The sequence below is a fragment of the Trichoderma citrinoviride genome (genome assembly GCF_003025115.1).
Source record: "Trichoderma citrinoviride strain TUCIM 6016 unplaced genomic scaffold BBK36scaffold_21, whole genome shotgun sequence".
Taxonomy (NCBI): domain Eukaryota; kingdom Fungi; phylum Ascomycota; class Sordariomycetes; order Hypocreales; family Hypocreaceae; genus Trichoderma; species Trichoderma citrinoviride.
Window position 1 is genome coordinate 163265 of NW_020194729.1, and position 18202 is coordinate 181466.

General features: G+C 49.2%; 5 protein-coding genes across 5 annotated transcripts; 3 read left to right on the forward strand and 2 right to left on the reverse strand.

Moving 5' to 3' along the window:
* Nucleotides 1-2767: 2767 nt before the first annotated feature.
* Nucleotides 2768-3896, forward strand: BBK36DRAFT_1190157 (hypothetical protein; the record flags this gene model as incomplete). The annotated part of the gene is made up of 3 exons (XM_024896656.1): nucleotides 2768-2785; nucleotides 2852-2983; nucleotides 3057-3896. 3 exons carry the CDS (start codon nucleotides 2768-2770, stop codon nucleotides 3894-3896), a joined length of 990 nt encoding a protein of 329 aa, XP_024745189.1.
* A 164-nt stretch (nucleotides 3897-4060) lies between these two features.
* On the reverse strand, nucleotides 4061-7920 carry BBK36DRAFT_24120 (acetyl-CoA synthetase-like protein; the record flags this gene model as incomplete). Its single annotated transcript, XM_024897978.1, has 4 exons — nucleotides 4061-5701; nucleotides 5766-6753; nucleotides 6812-7208; nucleotides 7263-7920. 4 exons carry the CDS (start codon nucleotides 7918-7920, stop codon nucleotides 4061-4063), a joined length of 3684 nt encoding a protein of 1227 aa, XP_024745190.1.
* Nucleotides 7921-8496: 576 nt separating this feature from the next.
* BBK36DRAFT_1145341 (MFS general substrate transporter) lies at nucleotides 8497-10136 on the forward strand (the record flags this gene model as incomplete). The annotated part of the gene is made up of 3 exons (XM_024893746.1): nucleotides 8497-8697; nucleotides 8777-9797; nucleotides 9844-10136. The coding sequence occupies 3 exons, from the start codon at nucleotides 8497-8499 to the stop codon at nucleotides 10134-10136; spliced, it is 1515 nt and encodes a 504-aa protein (XP_024745191.1).
* Nucleotides 10137-10761: 625 nt separating this feature from the next.
* On the forward strand, nucleotides 10762-13058 carry BBK36DRAFT_1130765 (hypothetical protein; the record flags this gene model as incomplete). The annotated part of the gene is made up of 3 exons (XM_024891875.1): nucleotides 10762-12089; nucleotides 12152-12923; nucleotides 12975-13058. 3 exons carry the CDS (start codon nucleotides 10762-10764, stop codon nucleotides 13056-13058), a joined length of 2184 nt encoding a protein of 727 aa, XP_024745192.1.
* A 719-nt stretch (nucleotides 13059-13777) lies between these two features.
* BBK36DRAFT_1130676 (Calcium/calmodulin dependent protein kinase) lies at nucleotides 13778-14930 on the reverse strand (the record flags this gene model as incomplete). The annotated part of the gene is made up of 4 exons (XM_024891866.1): nucleotides 13778-14187; nucleotides 14240-14396; nucleotides 14449-14659; nucleotides 14722-14930. The coding sequence occupies 4 exons, from the start codon at nucleotides 14928-14930 to the stop codon at nucleotides 13778-13780; spliced, it is 987 nt and encodes a 328-aa protein (XP_024745193.1).
* Nucleotides 14931-18202: the final 3272 nt, after the last annotated feature.

Genomic DNA, 18202 nt, shown 5'->3' on the forward strand with positions numbered 1-18202 from the left:
GTCCCGGCCCACGGCTCTTCGGTGGGAATGTATATTGCCCATGGTGAAGACGTGGCCGTAGACTCGAGAGGGAGGAAGGAGAGGATGGTGAGGATGCTCTGCTCTAGTGTATAGACTTGGTAGAGCGAGCAATATCTGTGAAACAAACTGGATGAAGTTCAGTTGTTGGCAGATATGAGTGCGTTGAACAATGGAGTAAGAGAAATGGATGATGGACGACAGGGGAATCTGCCTCCTTTATGTACGCAGAGGAACACGTAGAGGATGCTGTAGACTCTTTCGAGGCGTTTCAAAGTTCCAACCACCGAATTCTATTTGCTCGTCTAAGTCATGGAGCCATATCAGAAGGGAAACGAGGCGTTCTTAGAGCCTGTTATGCTTTTAACTATACCATTAAGCTTATCCATAGCCTTAACTTAATCTGGGTGAACCTTGCCATTGTAGGTAGTTACATGTGTCGATTGGAAAATCAAGGTAGCTATTAATACCCCTTTTAGACAAGATGCTAATCTTCGGCGTTCGTTGGTAAAGACAAAGTGGAAAGTCTGCATTATTTGTCTCAACAGAGAGGATGCATTGAGCGAGTATCTCAAGCTTCGGAGCAAATGCCACGGCGTCACGCTGAGATGTCAGACCAGAAGCCCTTGGAACTCAACTCCGAGATTGTTGTTCAGAGCAGTGCTATCTTCATTTCTGCGTTCCATCCAGATGATACCTTCAACAGAAGCATTGACAGACCATAATCTCTCTGTTTGTCTACGGCATACTATGTTGGGGCTCGCTCTTACCATCTGTTCAAGAAGGATACCCAGCGGCCGTTATTTGCAGACGTGGCTGCAATTTCTCTCCGAATTACTTGCTGTTATTGTCTAATATTGCCCTTTGAAGACAAGTAATGTTTCCGGCACCAACGCCATGTTCGTCTACTTTTTACTTACTCACCGGTTCGTGATCACCGCTCCACATCGGCTGCATATTAGGTATGGTGTAAAGTTTCAACAATGGCACGATTCCTCCCTTAAGTGAGGTGGCCTTCAGCCCCCTGGTTGAGGATTCTTGGGTCTACGAATCACCAGGCGGTAACGGAAGACTCGGAATAGCGGGAGAAGCATACGAAGAGACGACTTCATTGAGAGCCGAGATTGCCAGTATGCAATATGTCTTCACTATATGCGATATAACTTGATGTTGGGCAAGATCGTGAACTCCGTAGACAAGTAGAGTTCCCGGAAGAAGCTCGAATCTGTCAAACTCGGCGAACGCATCATGAAGTCAAGACTTCACTTCGCTGGTCTCGCTTACTTCCAGTCTACTCTCCGGATTGCTGGCAAATTTGACATCACAGCCTGGTTGATAAACTGTAGGCGGCAAGAGCGCCATGCCGTCATGAGGAACTCTCCGGGACAACGCCGTGGCTTAACGTGGAGGAACATACTTACCCAGATTAAGATGCTTTATCTCGATTATTTGTTGTTCAACTAAACGTTTCCCAGTGTAGCTTGTGTTGAGTGGCTGTTTCTTGCAACAAACTGCATCATCGAAGCCATAAATTAATACTTGACTGCATATAGGTATTGGGTGGTTGGTGGCTGTCGAAGTAGAAATTGGAGCTATGGACTCCTCGATGCACCTCGGTCATCCGGAGTTGACATACTGTACAGTATCGCAGGCAGGTTGATGCAATCTTGAGCACGCCGTTTGTACGAACCCTGGATAGGATGGCTTGGGTTCGTGGGGAAAAAGGACACTGGACATAGTACGAGCAAGTATGCAACGAGAAAGGCAAGATACATATGCCAACCCACAAATGAAAGGAAGCGAATGGTCCTCAGCCATACCATGGCATCTGATACCCTCTCGTCTCGTAGACATTCTCTTACGCTGCCATAGCTACTGCTACCATAACTTTCATTCAGTAAACTTGGTTACATAGTGATAAAAACAGCTCCGAACTTCATACGATAACCGCTGGCCTCCATTCACATGTGAGATTGTGCTGTAATTTTAATGGACAGGATTCCAGAACGGCCGAAGATGTCAGCGCTCTCTCTGATGTCCAACCGTCTCAATAGATCTATGTAGCTGTTGGCCAGACTTACCCTGTCGCTGCTCTACGGGGAACATATATTGCAGAAAGCGATCGCCTAACGATTGCCTAAATACACAGTCTTATTCATTGATACACATTTTTATTTCGCCAAGCAGGCGATTGATTTTATTGAGATCAGATGCTTCAATTCAAAGCATGATCCAGTATATTCTCTTCTCCAAAGTTTGTAAAGGGTAGGGCTTCAGGATCTTGATTGCCCTTTCATGTCACAGTTCCATCTTCCCCCGCATTTTCAAGTTACGGCAGAGTATGAGCCAGTTGTCACTACAATTGATTCTCATGTTCTTGTGTTAGGATGAAGTTGCGAGGATTTCCAATAAGTGATTATCCTTGATCGCAAGGTTAGATCCTAGTCTATACGATTAGATGCACAGATCCAACGGCTCCAGCTCTGATTGATAAAGGCTTGGAAATCCATCCCCGCGTTGGGGCTTTAGATTTGTAAGCTTATTCATCACGTCAGGATTGCTTCGATTGACGAGGAGATCCCTGACTGGAATATAGTATAGGACACATTCGCCGGTTAACTTTTCAACGGAATAGATGCAAAGACTTGGCTTCAACGAAGGCAACATAATTATAAACTTCGCTGCATATTTTGCCGGAAAACAATCCGCACGGTAACAGTAACCTGGATCATTGTATCAGCCACGGAAGATGGCGCCAGCTCAACAGGTGTGGATAGCATCAGCCCTTCGATTAGACAATGTCGTCCTGCAGTTACTTACGTTCTTCATTTAGATCTATCACGACAAAGGCAAATTTACTCGCCCCGACAGCACCTTTCGAAATTTCATCTCCAAGGATCCCAAGTCTCAGTTTCCAGCTGAAAAGGGCCGTTATGCCCTCTATCTCTCGCCTGGCTGCCCATGGGTAAGTGGCTTTAGACAAACACACTTCGTCTTCCTCCCGTTTCATCTGCTAACCGATAGCACGCCTTGTATAGGCCCATAGAACAATGATAGTGAGGCTTCTCAAAGGACTGGACTCCATCATCGATCTCTACCAAGTTCACTTCCACATGGGACCCGAAGGATGGTACTTTAGCGGCGAAGGAGGTTCACTTCCAGAAGATCCCCTGCACGGATTCAAAAAGCTCAAAGAGCTCTATCTCAAGGCCGATCCCAACTACAGCGGTCGATACACGGTTCCGGTATTGTGGGATAAAAAGGCCGATGTGCTCGTCAACAACGAATCTTCCGAGATAATCCGCATGCTTTACTCTGAGTTTGACGACTTTCTGCCCGAGAACCTTCGCGAAGAAAATCGCCCCGGAGGGGGTCTCTACCCGCCACACCTCAGAGCCGAGATTGATGCAATGAACGAGTGGGTGTACGACACAGTAAATAACGGTGTTTACAAAGTCGGCTTCTCCAAGTCCCAAGAGTCCTACGATGAAAATATCCGCCCGCTCTTCGCGTCACTGGACCGACTGGAAGAGCATCTCGGCCACGGCAAACCCTTTCTGTTCGGCGACTCCATCACCGAGGCAGATGTACGCTTGTACACGACCTTGGCACGCTTCGACGTGGCATATCACAGTGTCTTCCTGTGCAATCTCAAGTCGATTCGCCATGACTATCCTCGACTTCACAGCTGGCTGCGGAGGTTGTATTGGGATCAGGATGAAGAGGGGCCGCTTCGAGCGGCGTTCTATCGCACGACTGAACCCAATATTGGACGCTATGCGCTGGGATATGCGGACTCCAAGTGGAGGGTTGTATATGAGGGACAGGGGCCTTTGATTGTGCCCGCTGGACCATTGGTGCTGATGGAACCTCTGTAATGAGAGATCCAGGAGTGATTTGCACCAAGTGGATGGAGTCTCTTGGATTCAGTATTGCAGATGATTCTCATAGGGAAGATCAAATCTCAGGTTATTCATTGGGGCAGTGTCTGTGCAGTGTTTATTCTTCATCATAGGTACTTGGGATGTGTGAGAGTACGCCCTCACAGCCAAGCAACAGCGTCATCCAAGATCCATCGAACCGTCTCCAGTACCGTCTTCTCATCCCTTCTCACATCGACGGGCACGACATCATATTCTTTGCTGCTAGGCTTCTCATATGAATCTAGCTGGCTTTCCACCAAATCCGCACTCATACAGTGCCCCTGGCGCTCCTGCACTCTCTTCAAGAGAGCCTCTTTGTCCGCTTGCAGGTCAATGAAGATGGCCTTGGCCTTGTGTGCAGACAAATGGTGACGGATCTTGTCACGATACATTTTTCTCAGTGCGGAGCAGCTGATTACCACTGAATCATGAGCAAGATCGTAAAGCGTATCTGTCGCGCGCTGATTGATTCGATCAAGCCATGAAATGCGATCACCGTCGGCGAGGATCACACCAGATTGCATAGTCTCAATGGCCAGACGAGAATGCAATTCGTCACCTTCAATGAAAGGAACGTCGAGTAATTGTGAGAGTGCTCTTCCGATGGTGGATTTGCCAGTTCCACATGGCCCGATGATGATAACGGCCCTTTTCTCAATCCCAGCTGGAGATGGGGAGATGTTCCATGCTCTCTTGGTGAGATAGCCGACGAACTTTGCTACGTGTTCTTCCTGAAGTCTCGGGACTTTGCTCAGCGCCGGTGATAGGGATCGTGCCACTTCAGTAGCAAACAGCTTGGATAGGCTGAACGAGTCTTTATCATACTTGGACGCAAAGAAGTCTACCAGTTTGATTGGCGGATTCGCGGCTGGATCGGGGTTCGATGCTCGCAATCTCTTGATCCATTCGTATGGCTCGACTTCGTCAAAGACAAGCCCGCATTTACGCAGAGCTGGCAAAAGATCGTCAGTCCAGCTGAAGACTTGCGGATTCGTGACATTCGCAAAGACACTGCCTGCGCCGGAGAGTGAAATGTCTGTGACAGCATCTGCCACCACATCAACCGGCAACCACGACGGCGTCTCTTGGAGCCTCGGCAGAGCCCCGATTGTGATTGCAGTCTGGATCATCATAGGCACCGCTTCTTGAGCGTTCCAGACACCGTGCTCCGTATCGCCAATGATCTGCCCAATGCGCAAAACACGAGTCGTAATGCCTTGAGAGGCAGCTTTCGCGCATATGTGCTCAGCAACAGACTTGGACTGGGCATATCCCATGTTCTGAGCCCATGACAAGTCAGGAACTCGCTCAGGCACTGGCATCTCTGTCGCCTGCGAGCATGTACTGACGGACGAGCAAAAGTTCATTGTTGCTAGCGGCTGCGCGGATTGACAGAGGGCAATGAGATTGCATACGCCCGTGATGTTTGTCTTCTCGAAGCTCAGAAGGTGCATGTTGAAGTTGACTGACCATGCACAGTGTATAACGGCAGTAAGATTCTCAGTGATTGCGTCGTAGGCTTCTCGAGAGAGACCCAGCTTTGGTTCCGACAGGTCTGATGGCAAGGCTATGATTTTGCGTCGCAAAGACAGTGATAGCGAATGATAGACTCTTCTCTGTAGCATTGAGCTTACGACCCGTTGATGGCCATGAGACGAGTCGTGAGAGCGAACCAGACAGTATATTTGGTCAATATCTGGCCGAGACGCCAATTTGGCTACGACATGAGCTCCCAGGGAGCCGGTGGCGCCTGTCACGACCTAGTGAATTAGAAGATTAGCTAAAGGGAAGCTTTTCACACTTTCTGAAGAGAAGTAATCTCACAATGGATGACCTTGTAGGCTTTGGAAGGATCTTGGCCGAATACTTATTCACCAAGCTCTCCATCTGCTGTAAGATGGATGGCTCCTCATCCATGTCCCCGCCATTCCGAAGATTCAGTAAGAAACTGCTCAGTTTATTGACCGACGGTTGCTCAAAGACGATTTGTTGGCTCAGCTTATTTCCCCTAATATCGATTCTCCGCAGAATCTCACTTCTCATCTGGATGGCTTGCAGGGAATCCAGGCCTAAGACGAAAAAGTCGTCATCGTCTGTAGCCGGGGTGCCCATGCGGAGAGTTCTATGAAGAAGATCGCGTAAGAATTGTCGAAGTTCTGAGAGATCGAATCGAGCAAGCTCTCCAGACACCGTATCCGCAAGATCGTACGTCTCGTCAATTTCTCGCTGGAACTGTTTATAAAAGGCCTGGCGAATGATGCTCCCCTTATCTGTCCGAGGATATGCACAATCGTGCGGCAATATCCGGATCATGTTCCTCGAGATTCGAGCAAATGTATCCGCAGACCGGTTTGCCGCATCAACGACCGGCCAAACGATATCTATTATCTCTTCTTCGGTGCGGCTGGCCAATGCCGCAGCTGGAACAAGCAGCATCCCCAGATGCGCCCGTCCAGCGCCAAAGACAACTGCTTCGGTCACGTTCTTGTTGGATCGAATCTTTCCCTCCATCATCACTGGGTTGAACTTTTCGCCATTGACGAGAACAATTGTGTCGTCGAGTCGAGCAATGTACTTCCATGCTTTGGGAATGCTTGGGTGAGGTTGAAACAAGTCTTTTGTCGCGTAAGAGCCGTCAGGTTGGTTGGATTGCACTTTAGATGGCCAGCCATCCAAGACGACGCATTCGTACAGATCTGGGCCACGTTGAACCCATCGTAGAAATGGAGATACATTGTCACTCTCTCGTACGTAGTTCCATGCCTTGTCGCCTTCAGGTCGGAAAGAGGTCATTAACTGTCCAACCTCCGTCCTATCATGGCGGTTAACATTATATTTTGATTAGCGGAAGCGTATTTCATCTCACTTACGCCCCATAATGGCCGATCAGATTGACCCCATTATCGACAAGCAGATTGCCGAGATCATCTGGACAAGCCGACCCGCCATACATGACAACTTTGAGCTCTTGAAGCAAGCTAATGCCTTTCTGCGACTCTGAGAGTAGCTTGAGCGCATAAGGAACGCCATAGAAAATCTCAAAGTGGTGCTCTTGCATGATCTTGAGCAGATATTCTTGAGTCAAAGGAAGCTCGGCGTTGTAAAGATGGATAGACTTTCGGCTATGGACTGCTCGAAAGAAGTTGCAGATCCCATGATTATGGAATAGAGGCAACGTGATGAACGCTTTCATCTTCATACTCACAGCGCAGTTTGCGAGACATGATTTGTGAGGCTGATATATGGGCTTTGGGTGACCAGTTGATCCTTCTCATGGTTAGTGTTTAGTTGAACCAAGTATGATACACTTTGACGACTTACCACTTGAGTGTATTATAAAGGCAATATTATGAGTCTCAACCTCGGGATCGAAGTGGGAACTAAGCTGAGTATCACCATGGGCCTCAATTGGATAATCAAAGACCCCGCGATCAACGATATCAAGAAGCTGCAATGACGGTACCAATTGCTGAACTTTCTTGGCAGTTTTCAAATGCCTCATGTCGGCAATGATGGTCGCTGCCGACGTAGCATTTACAAGAGACTCAACAGCCTCAACCGTGATTCTCGTAGACAAAAGCAAGACAGTATGCCCAAGCTTTGTCAAAGCCAGCAACGTGATGAGATACTCAAAATTTGACAGCCCCAGGAGAGCTACAACGCGCGGCTTCTCCTTTGAAGACTTCCGCGTTGGAATGGACTGCGCATAGCGATTTGCCGCCCTCCAAGCGAAGACGTCAAGCTGCTGAAGATTGTAGTCTACAAAGCCGATGCCCGATTTTGGGTACGAAACAATGTGATCTTGGGGGTAGTTGATAGCCCGTTGGCGTACCAGTTCATCGACTGTTCGCAATGCCGAATCATGCTTGAGTGTAGTGGTAGGAGCTGTGGTAGTTGCCGTGGACGGTGTCAGACCAAGTTCAGTCGGGGCCTCTGGTGGCTCTGGCCGAGATGAAGGAATGTATACCGTAGCAGGCATGATGATTATGACTATAAGTCTATCGGCTCATACGTTGCACAAGAGATTGCCTCCAATAGTCGTGGTCATAAGCGGCGTATCCCACCAACAAGCAACGTTAACCGTTAGGTATCTGCAGAACATTAATTACATTCCCAGGGACACATCGACGATGGCGAGACAATGAACACAGCATCTTCTTAATGCTTTAGCGGAACTCCAACACTTCGCTCGGATCTTTATCCGCCATTTCCGACGATCATCGTTCTAGCTTTCGGATAAGAATCCGTCACACCCACCACCTCTTCAGCAAGGTGTGAGTGGAACTGTACCCCAGATCACCAGACGCGGGGCCAGTTGGATGTAAATCCTGAGTTTTGGCAGAAGTGTTTTTTTATGCGATAGATGTAGAAGAGCAGATGAGGAGTTGGTCGATGATAAAATGTTGGTTCTGTCCAGTTGACCTAATAGCACCAGAGAGGAGGAGACACTCATGTGTCTCCCCAGCCATTGTAGAACCTTCTTGCGTTCTGGTCTGGGATAAGCCGGCTATTATCAAAACTTCTGCCCTGTTGTCGTCCTTCAACAATATCCAAGATGGCTGCGGGCTCTGCAAAAGGTGAAAAGCCAGACATCGTCTTGGTAGACGACAGAGAAGCCGCCGCTGCGAATTATGACTTGGAAAAGTCGCCTCAGGTCAGAATTATCGACAACTTCACAGTCCTAGGTCTTAGCGAAGAGGATGCAAGGTTTTACAATAGCTTCACTGAGAAGCAAAGAAACCATATTATAAAAAAGGTAAGCAATTTCATCACATTGACATCTCGAAAATATATATATACTAGATACATGATGCTGACTGCCTGATGTGATGCAGGTTGATTTGCGGTTAGTACCGATGTTGGCGATTCTCTACCTGATATCCCAACTCGATCGCGCAAACATCGGCAACGCAAAGATTGAAGGCCTTTCCGAAGACCTTCACCTCGTCGGGAACCAGTATAACATCGTCTTGGCTCTCTTTTTCACCCCTTACATCCTACTTGAAGTCCCCAGCAATATCCTCTTGAGGAAATCCAGACCCTCTGTCTATCTTGGCTCTCTCGTCACTGCCTGGGGCATCATCATGACCTTGCACGGAGTTGTCAGCAATTTTGGCGGCTTGCTTGCTGTTCGACTACTCCTGGGCGTGTTTGAAGCGGGATTCTACCCTGGTGCCATTTATCTGTGCGCCTTTTGGTATATGCCCAAAGAACTCGCCGTCCGAATTGCATACTTCTACTGCACCAGTGCTCTGTCTGGGGCATTTTCCGGCCTTTTGGCTGCTGCAATTGCTCTAATGGACGGCGTCGGGGGTTACGAAGGATGGCGGTGGATTTTCCTCCTCGAGGGCATCGCTACCACTGCTCTGGGCATCCTCTGTTTCTTCTTCCTAGTGGACTCTCCCTCGCTGTCTTGTAACTGGCTATGTCCAGAGGAAATCAGATTCCTCGAGCTTCAGTCCTTCGTGAAGCAAGGTGGACGCTTCTCAGTGCAGAACGCTGATAAGAAGTTCCACTGGTTCGAGTTCAAGATGGTTCTCACCAACTGGAGGCTTTATCTGCAAGCGTACATCCTGTTGTGTATTTCCGCCTGCTCATATGGAACGAAGTTCACTCTCCCTTCCATCGTCAAGGCCATGGGCTTTACGGACAACACTATCGCGCAGCTCATGACGGTACCAGCATACGTGGCAGGCGCCATCTCTTCCATCTTCTTTGCTTACTTGTCGGACCGATTTCTCTGGCGGATGCCCTTTATTGTTGTCCCCATGTCGCTCATTACCATCGGATACGCCGTGGTGATGGGCTTCAACGGCGACCTTGGCGGAAGCCATACTGGGCCGGGATATCTATCCTGTACATCCGTCAGCTACAAGCTGGGCTGCCAACAATCTGGCTCCAGCCGGCCGTCGTGCGATTGGCCTTGCATTTTGTATCTGCATGGGCAATATCGGAGGTATCATCGGCAGTTTCATGTACCTTGACAACGAAGCACCTGCATACCCCACTGGCTTTGGGCTCTCTCTTGCCTTTGGTGCTTCTGGCGTCATCGCGGCTATCGTTCTTGAGTTGAGCTATATCTGGGCGAACAAGGAAAAGTCCAAGATTCCAGAGGAAGTGGTGAGGGCTCAGTATACGGAAGATGAGCTGTTGAGGCTGGGCGATAAGAGTTTGCTGTTTAAGTACCTACTCTGAGAGACTATGCTTTGGTTGGCCTTGAAGTTCTTGTCGCGTTTGTCACAAGGCCACACTCATGAAGCCACTCTCGTCTGTGTTATGGCTTGTTTTCGAACTTGCGTCAACACCATTCATTGAAGGTTAACGTCTGCTGATCTGTTGTGTTGAAGTTATTGCCCTCCTTGTCCTCGTTTAACAACCAATGAGAGTAAAGCTTGAAAATTGTGAAAGTTTTCAAACTGAGTCGCCATCGTACCCCTTAATGTTGTTAACGATCAACTACTTCTAGAGCATGATCCTTGACATCTAACTCCTTCAAAGTTCTAGACTCTGCATTATACCCAAATGATCTGCATTGAAGATGAGACCTTCCCAGAGCGGGACATGCAGTCCGTTTGTAAGCCTCTTCTAACACCCCCGCAGTCATGACACTATCATAACCCCTGTCTTTCCTTTCACACAACTATTCTTAGAACTACTCTGCTGTCTTGCCCCGGTATTAATACTTCATCCTTCGGCTTCTTTTCCGCCTTCTCTCTGCCTCATTTGCAGTGACAGTCAGCAGATACACAGACGCTCATTTCGGAAACTAAGGCCTTGTGCCAGTTCTCGTATCCACCGCGCCTCCTCTTCGACCAACCAAATGGCACCCGAACTCCCACGCCAGAAGCGAAGGGCTGAAAGTATCGACAACCTCTCACGGGATTCTCCTGACGCTGCCTCCCGAAAGGCGCGCAAGGTTAGCCGCGCTTGTGACTTTTGCAAGTCCCGGAAGGCCAAGTGCACCGGCGACCAGCCATGCGCAAAGTGCATATCCAGGCGCCGAGTATGTCTGTATGAAGCAAAGTACACTCGCGGCTTGCCGCCCACGCCTCCTCCGTCGTTGGATGTTAGCCACCGGTGGTCTGCAGGAAGCAGCAGAGCTTCTCTGACCGAGACTTTTGCTATACCTGACGCCACGGGCTTTATATCAAGCACTGGCGCAACTCCAAGCGACGATGTGCCGTTGGATCGGCCTTCACAATCGTCAGGAGGACCTGTTGCTCTCTCCCGGGCCTCCCCAGAGCTGGGAATGGCGGAGATACAGGGACAGGTGTTTGATCCAACATCGAGTCTCGCGTTTCTTCATCGGGCCTCACATCGTCTCTCGGCTCATGGAAGCAGTCAAGGCATTGATGACTCGCGGTCAATGGCAGAGAAACAACTGGTATTCATGGCCGGAGACAAGCCGTTGGCGACTGAAGACGGTGGACCTGAACGGCAGCCCACCCTACCAGATCCAGAGGACGCCAGAGCTCTCTTGACACTGTACTTTGACGTCTGTATTGCGACTTACCGTATCTTGCACCGTCCATCCACGGAGTTATGGTTAAGCACTATGGAGAGCAATTTGAGAAACGGCATGCCGGTATGGCAGACAGTTGGCCCTGCTAAGGCAGCCATCATATACGCAGTACTCGCAAGTGCTAGGTTTCACCGGGAGAAGTCCAAGGGGTATCCTATCAAGGATTGTCAGGCCCTCCGGCTAGGTGATCATCTGTTTCGCTTCTCGATGCGACTCACAGAGCTGGAGAAGGGATACCCCAGATTGGAGTCAGCTCAAGCCCGCATAGTCCAAGTATTGTACTTGTTGACAACCTCACGCTTCAATTACAGCTGGTACATATTTGGCAACGCGCTGCAGCTTATATCGGCGCTCGGCTTGCAGCGTCGCGCAGATTGGAGGAGGAGGCACAAGTCGGCGGCCGATTACATTGAGAAGCAGTGTTCTCTCAGAACATTTTGGACTGCGTACATTCTCGACAACTACCTCGGAGTAGTATTTGGACGGCCGCGCCACTTTCACGACGACAACATCGATCAGGACCTGCCTGACCGGATCAACGACGAAAACATGTCAGCAGATGGTCCTATAAGCGATTCCGATGATCGCCGCGGATGCAATACTGACGCCTTGGTCTTTCACACGCGGTAAGGCAGTGAACCATTTCTCAGAGGAGCCTCTTCTCATCTTACTAACATACTTGACATAGAATTGCCAAGATAATCGGGACTATATCACAAGAAATCTACACAGCCAAGCATTCTTCTGAAGTGGAGAGAATAGCCGCAGCCAAAGGCTTGACACAGCAGATTCGCGACTGGCGTCAAAGTCTCCCGACTCATCTAGGCTCAGTCAATCCCATGATGTTGATCCCTAGCTACCGGAGACCGGCCCTGGCTCTTGGACTCGCTCACTCGCACGCCATCATGCACGCCAATCGTCTGTTTCTCATGCGCTCCCCCGCATCAGCCTACGTGACGCAAGTCAGCGACTGTATCAGGGCTGCCAAAGACGTGCTCGAGGCGGTGGACGGTATGGCTCGTGGATGTCCCATGTTTCACGCCTTTTGGTGGACTCACTACGTGACATTCTGCGCACTTGTGGTCACTTACGTATGGGCGATGCAGCAACACCGCATGGGCGCTACGGACGATCCGGGTTATCGAACGCGGTTGATGCAGCTGGCAGAGAGTTGTCATGGCCATCTTGCTCAAGCGACTGCTTCAAACTCCCCTAGTCGACGGTACGCAGTCATACTAGAAGGGTTCAGGGCGGCTGCTATGGCGCAGTCGACTCCGCAGCATTCAAGGTCACATTACACGGCATCAAACGAGCATCAAGTGGACCAAAGTATGTGCACTCCAATGATAGACTCTGATGACGGCGCCGGCTTCCCTTCATTGGCTCAGAGCAACTTGGCTGCAGATATGCCCACGTTTCTTGACTGGCAACTGACAGACTGGCTGGATCTAGACTCATCTGTAGGTATACCCGTCTTATGCGCAACTATCTGCATTGCTGACATCTTGTAGGCCTTTTGGTTAAGCTTCAACCCAGATGAAGTCGTCATATCACCGGAAGGAGGGCAGACTAGGTACCAGCAAAGCTATACATAGGAGTGGTAGAGTTGGATATCATATTGAGAGTGAAGTGTGCTTATAGTGACATGGTATGGCTGCAAAGAGACGGAAAGGGAGGAGGTAAGCCTGTTTAAGCGCATGGTTGGCGGATGGGGAGCCATGTCTCGTGTTCAATGTGGGCTATATGCAATCCATTACGAAGTATGTCTTTCGAACTCTGTTGTATGCCTTGGCTGAGACGGATCCTATCACTATTCAGAGGCTAGTTCACTATCGCTCGAGACCGCTACCTTGTAATAGTCAAGGAATAGCGTACATCGAGCAAACGTCTTTCTCTTGTCCTATGCAGAGTACGAGCAAGTTGTATGAGGTAGCACATCTCTATCTTGTCCTCATCTTAACGTATGAGCGCTAAAGGCCAAATCCTCTCCGCCACAAGCAAGAGCGCGTCTTTCTCTTTTTGCTTCTCCATCGCGGCCCATACGGTAGCACGTAACTTCCTAACACCAGCAGCCTCAGAGTCAGGATCAGAATCGGTTAGTATCGGTGACGAATGGCGAATATCTTCAATCTTGTTTATCAACATGACCGTTCGGATAACGCCACGGAGCCTGCTCCTAGTCGCATAGCTAGAATATTCCGCTATTCTAAGGGCTTCTTCTGGATCAGATACCAGCACCTGACGACGGATCCAGATATGTCTCAAGGCGTCCTATCAAGCGTGTCGCGCTGTTGTCAGCATTTGTCACTTAAGACTAACAGTTCTTGGTCGGACATACCTGGCATGTGAATCGACTTTGAACATCTGGAATGAGTAACTGGGAGATGAAGTCTTTAGCATCGCTACTGACATCATTCCAATATCCTTGGTGAAAAACGACACCCGTCTGAGTACACTCTTTGTAAAGATCCTTCATATTTGTACTCCTAAAAGGAAAGTAGCCGCAGAGGAGGACATAAGCAACAACTCCAATCGACCAGACATCGGCCGGCAGCCCGTGTCCCTCTTTCGTCATTACTTCCGGAGCTGCATATCCAAATGTCCCAAGAAGATCTGTGCAGACTTCTTCTGGCGAGGAGAGTATGGTCGATTGATCGAAGCAGGCCAAAACGACAGGTGAATCAACATCTGGACTAATACAGTATATGTGTTCGGGCGTTATGTCTGTCAATAGTTAATAGAGAGCTTTGCGTAAAGGAAACCCGGGTTGGCTGACTATGGTGGATGATGAGATTCTCGTGCAAATATAAAACAGCTCGGAGGATTTGTAACATCATCGATGCTGCATCTCTCTCTGTAAATTTCCCTCGATCACAGACACGTTTCAATAGATAGCCCCCAGTGATATGTTGCATGACAATGTAGTATTCAGCCTAGGTCTGGATGTTAATGTGCATAACTCGTAAGAAGCATGAGTAGACTAACTCTTGATTCAAACCAATCAATGAGGTGGATTATGTTGGGGTGTTCAATCCGCCGTAGGATATTGATCTCGTTAACTGCTGCTTTTGCTGCTCCGGCAAACGCTTTTTTCCCAACGATTTTGACCGAGACTTTGCCTATGGGACCATCTGCATCACGAACAGTTCCGTAGATGCTCCTCGAGGATATGGTTGCTCCGAAGCGGTATCTGGATCTAAGGTTCTAGGTTAGGATAGCCGTTCGGAAGCAGGGCCAGGGATATGTCAGTAAGCTCACTTCTTCTCAGAACTCTCAACTTGTGTCCAGGAACTGTCAAAGATGTCTGCGGAAGGGATTGATGTCGAGGTATTAAATCTCATGTCATCATACGTCCCTGTAGCAGCCGATGATGATGCTGTAGCCCGGTCCTTTGTTTCGTGTTGAGACCGTGATGAATGAATGGCCTGGTCTTCGCTATTGGCCGCTTCCGATGCCTTTCGCGACATATGAGGACTAGGATTACGAAACCTCGAGCTGGGTTTGATATATTCATCAGGACTTATGTCCGATAGCTTGCCACTGGCAGCAGCAGTCGACATCTCATCAACCTGCGCCGTACCGATGTTGCTCGGCGATACTGCCTCTTCCAAGATTGGCTCGCTATCTCGCCCTCTAGACGGATCTGACCCTGAAGGCATATTTGACTGATTCTGAGACAGATGGCTAAGAATCGGGTCCTGGTCTTTTTCTGTAATCGGCCTTTGAGCATATTTGTAGTTGTTGAAACCGATATCGGTCCATATTGTCTCGCTTGTATCTGCGTACGTCTCCGCAGGGTGCAATGTGGTTTCTTTGGAATCAAAGTATAAATTGAAATATGAATCACCATCAAGGTCATTCAGCTTTCTGAGACGAAGATCATTCCGATCTGAGGGGTAAGATGCCTGGGAATTCGTACCCCTTAGGCGCCGTTTCCCGTCATCGCCAGCAGAGGCCATAGATGCCCGCTCATCATCGTCTTCATCTGTAAATATGGGAATTGACGTAAAGGTCAATGATTTCACATGCTGGGCGATATGGTTGCCCAATAAGCGTTTGATGTCTTGATGCTGGCCTGCGTGTATCATGGGTATTATTGAGGCCGGAACGCAGTCGCAGAAAGGACACGCATATTGGTCCTCTCGGGTAAGCATCTTTTGCTTCTTCCTTGATAGTGAGTCAATTTGGGTATCAGTAGGGGGTCGTCGACCCGGGTGACTCTTTTCGTCTTTCATATGGGCGACAAAGTCGGCATGATCGTTGAATTGGTGAGCTTGATCACCATGACCAACGTCACAGTACCATGTCCCCATGTGGATTTTTTGATTCCAACCTTCTGAATGTACGGTATCCATGTGCTCGAGCCACTGGGTCATACTGGAAAAGAACAGAAACGGAGCTGTGCAGTCCTCGGACAAGCACACGTATGGCTGTATGTCGGCGTCCAGATGGATCCTATCAAGGCATCAGCGCAATCGTATTGTTTCATTCGTAAGAGATTGACCTACTCCCAGTACGTTTCGTCTTGACGAAGTCTTTCCGGATCTAGAGGGTTTGCACAATATGGGCAAGTACAATACCTGTCGCCTTGCGAGGGCTTTGGTCTCGGAGGGTATCCAACAGTTGCAGCATGAATAGAAGACCCGCTGCTGATGGCAGAAAGCCTCGAACCACGTCTTTTGGTCCTTCGAACTACCATACTCTGCAGTTCGCTTCTCGACTCGTGAGGGCCTGAAGGAATGTTATGCTTCTTTTCTGATGGGCGAAGAACAAGAGGCTGAACTGCTGATTGAGCCTGGGAGTGTGAGTGCTGCGGCTTCGGCATACGAGGCGGCTCATTTGGTGCCGGCCTCGGCGTTGACACTGCTTCTTCTCGCCGCCTGCCGAGTTTCTCTTCATGCATCTTCCTGCGCAATATCCTTTGGCGACGAATAGCAATCGAAGCACCCAAATGCTCGCAAAGCGAACGTCTGGCACGGGGGAAATCGCGCCTCGCAAGAATAATGGCGTAGTTTTCGAAGTAGATCTCCTCATTTCGCTCAAATTGTAATGACAGGGAGTATTTCTGACTCTGTGTTGATGCCCTGCGAATCGCCGCAGACATGAAGTGCAAATCGTCGATGGACTTTTCAGTTGCTCTCCATGCCTCCTCATCCAGGTCCTGTTGCTCAGTTGAGGACTCGTTGATGGAAATGTTGCATACTAGGCGACGCGATGGCAGCATTAATATTGAAACTGAAACGTGAAGGACGCCTAGCTGGCAGCTCTTACTGTGACGAAGATTCCTACAAAGCATCTCGAGGAGATCCATCACCATTGCTTTAATGCCTGCGTGGTCTTTCAGCCGGTTGTCCAGCGATCTGTCTATCGACGCCAGGGCACCCGTATAGTTTATCCATAAATCAAACTTTCTCCCCAGCTGTGCTAATTTGGCCCGTCTTGCTGCGTCATGACCAGGCCGGACGTGAGCTGTTTCCATGTGCCTTGGCTGGTCGTTCGCATCGTCATTATCTTGCAGACTGAGGGCCTCCAACAGGCTAGAGCACTCGATGGCAATGGTATAAATGTCACTGTCGTCTGGCAAGCAATCTTTACTCTGCCTTGAATCATACATCTCGTCTTGGCCAAAAGGATGCATGAAGTTTTGGTGAAGAAAGATGCGGGATGCTTCTCGTTCAGGCGGGGATATTTCTCTGACACCTGACCCATACCGATATGGTAACATCTGAATGTATGGCATCATCCATGTAGCCGAATGTATTCTAGTGATGCCCAACCCTACTCTGCCCACTACCATTGGCCCCCAGGCTGCTTAACCCGCTGACTTCGCGAGGAGGAATACAAGCATATACCGCACCCAGCTTACTTGTAGGTTGCGCCCATATGTTGCAATGGCGACGCCTCAGCTTCTTGCCAAGTTCCCCGCATCAACATACGAGCATAAAGGCGCTCTGTGAAGCAGAAACGTCGACATTCCAGTCACCAGTGTGCTTTTCTCGCGGCAACGGATATGCGCGTCTTTGTTGATGCTCAGAATCAGTGGCAGCTCTTAACTGCTGTGTACCCGCTCTTTAAAGAAGCGCTTCCACGCACCGAGCATCTCTCTGAGGAGCAGCGCAACGACCTGAGAGTGCTCAATGCCGTGACGAACATTCGCCACAACATACTCTCCATTCCACTGCAGATTCAGCATGGCCAGCTTCAGCAAGTCCTCACGGAGGCAGAGTTCGACAGGTTCTGCCTAGCTTTGCATTCACTTCTTTCTGTATTAGAACGTCTAGTCGCACACCCTGTGCAACGTGATAATAGAAGCGAGGTCGTCCATGATGGATGCCTGGCTCCTCAGCACAAATGGGCATGTCCTATCCCTTGGTGATTCGTCATATATGTATACTGGATGAGCTAATCGTTGACGTCTAATCAGCTTACCTCGTTATATCCTAAGTTATGGGCTCTTAGGTGTTTTCTTCGAGAGTCATGCTCGAATGACACTGACGCAGGGCAGTCTGCAAATAATAGCTGGTTTACATCCGCCGAATATTCCATCGATGTCATTTCTGAACTTGCTCGCTGCATCAGCTTTCACGGCTCACGTACTGTATTGGACTACCAGTACCTATCAAAACAACTTCAGCATTTCCACACAGAAGTCCAGGAAGTTTTCAAGGATTCCCTGAGCTTCGCCGATGGCAACATCAGCAACGCAGCCCTGCTAAGAGACGACGAAATCAACTTCATC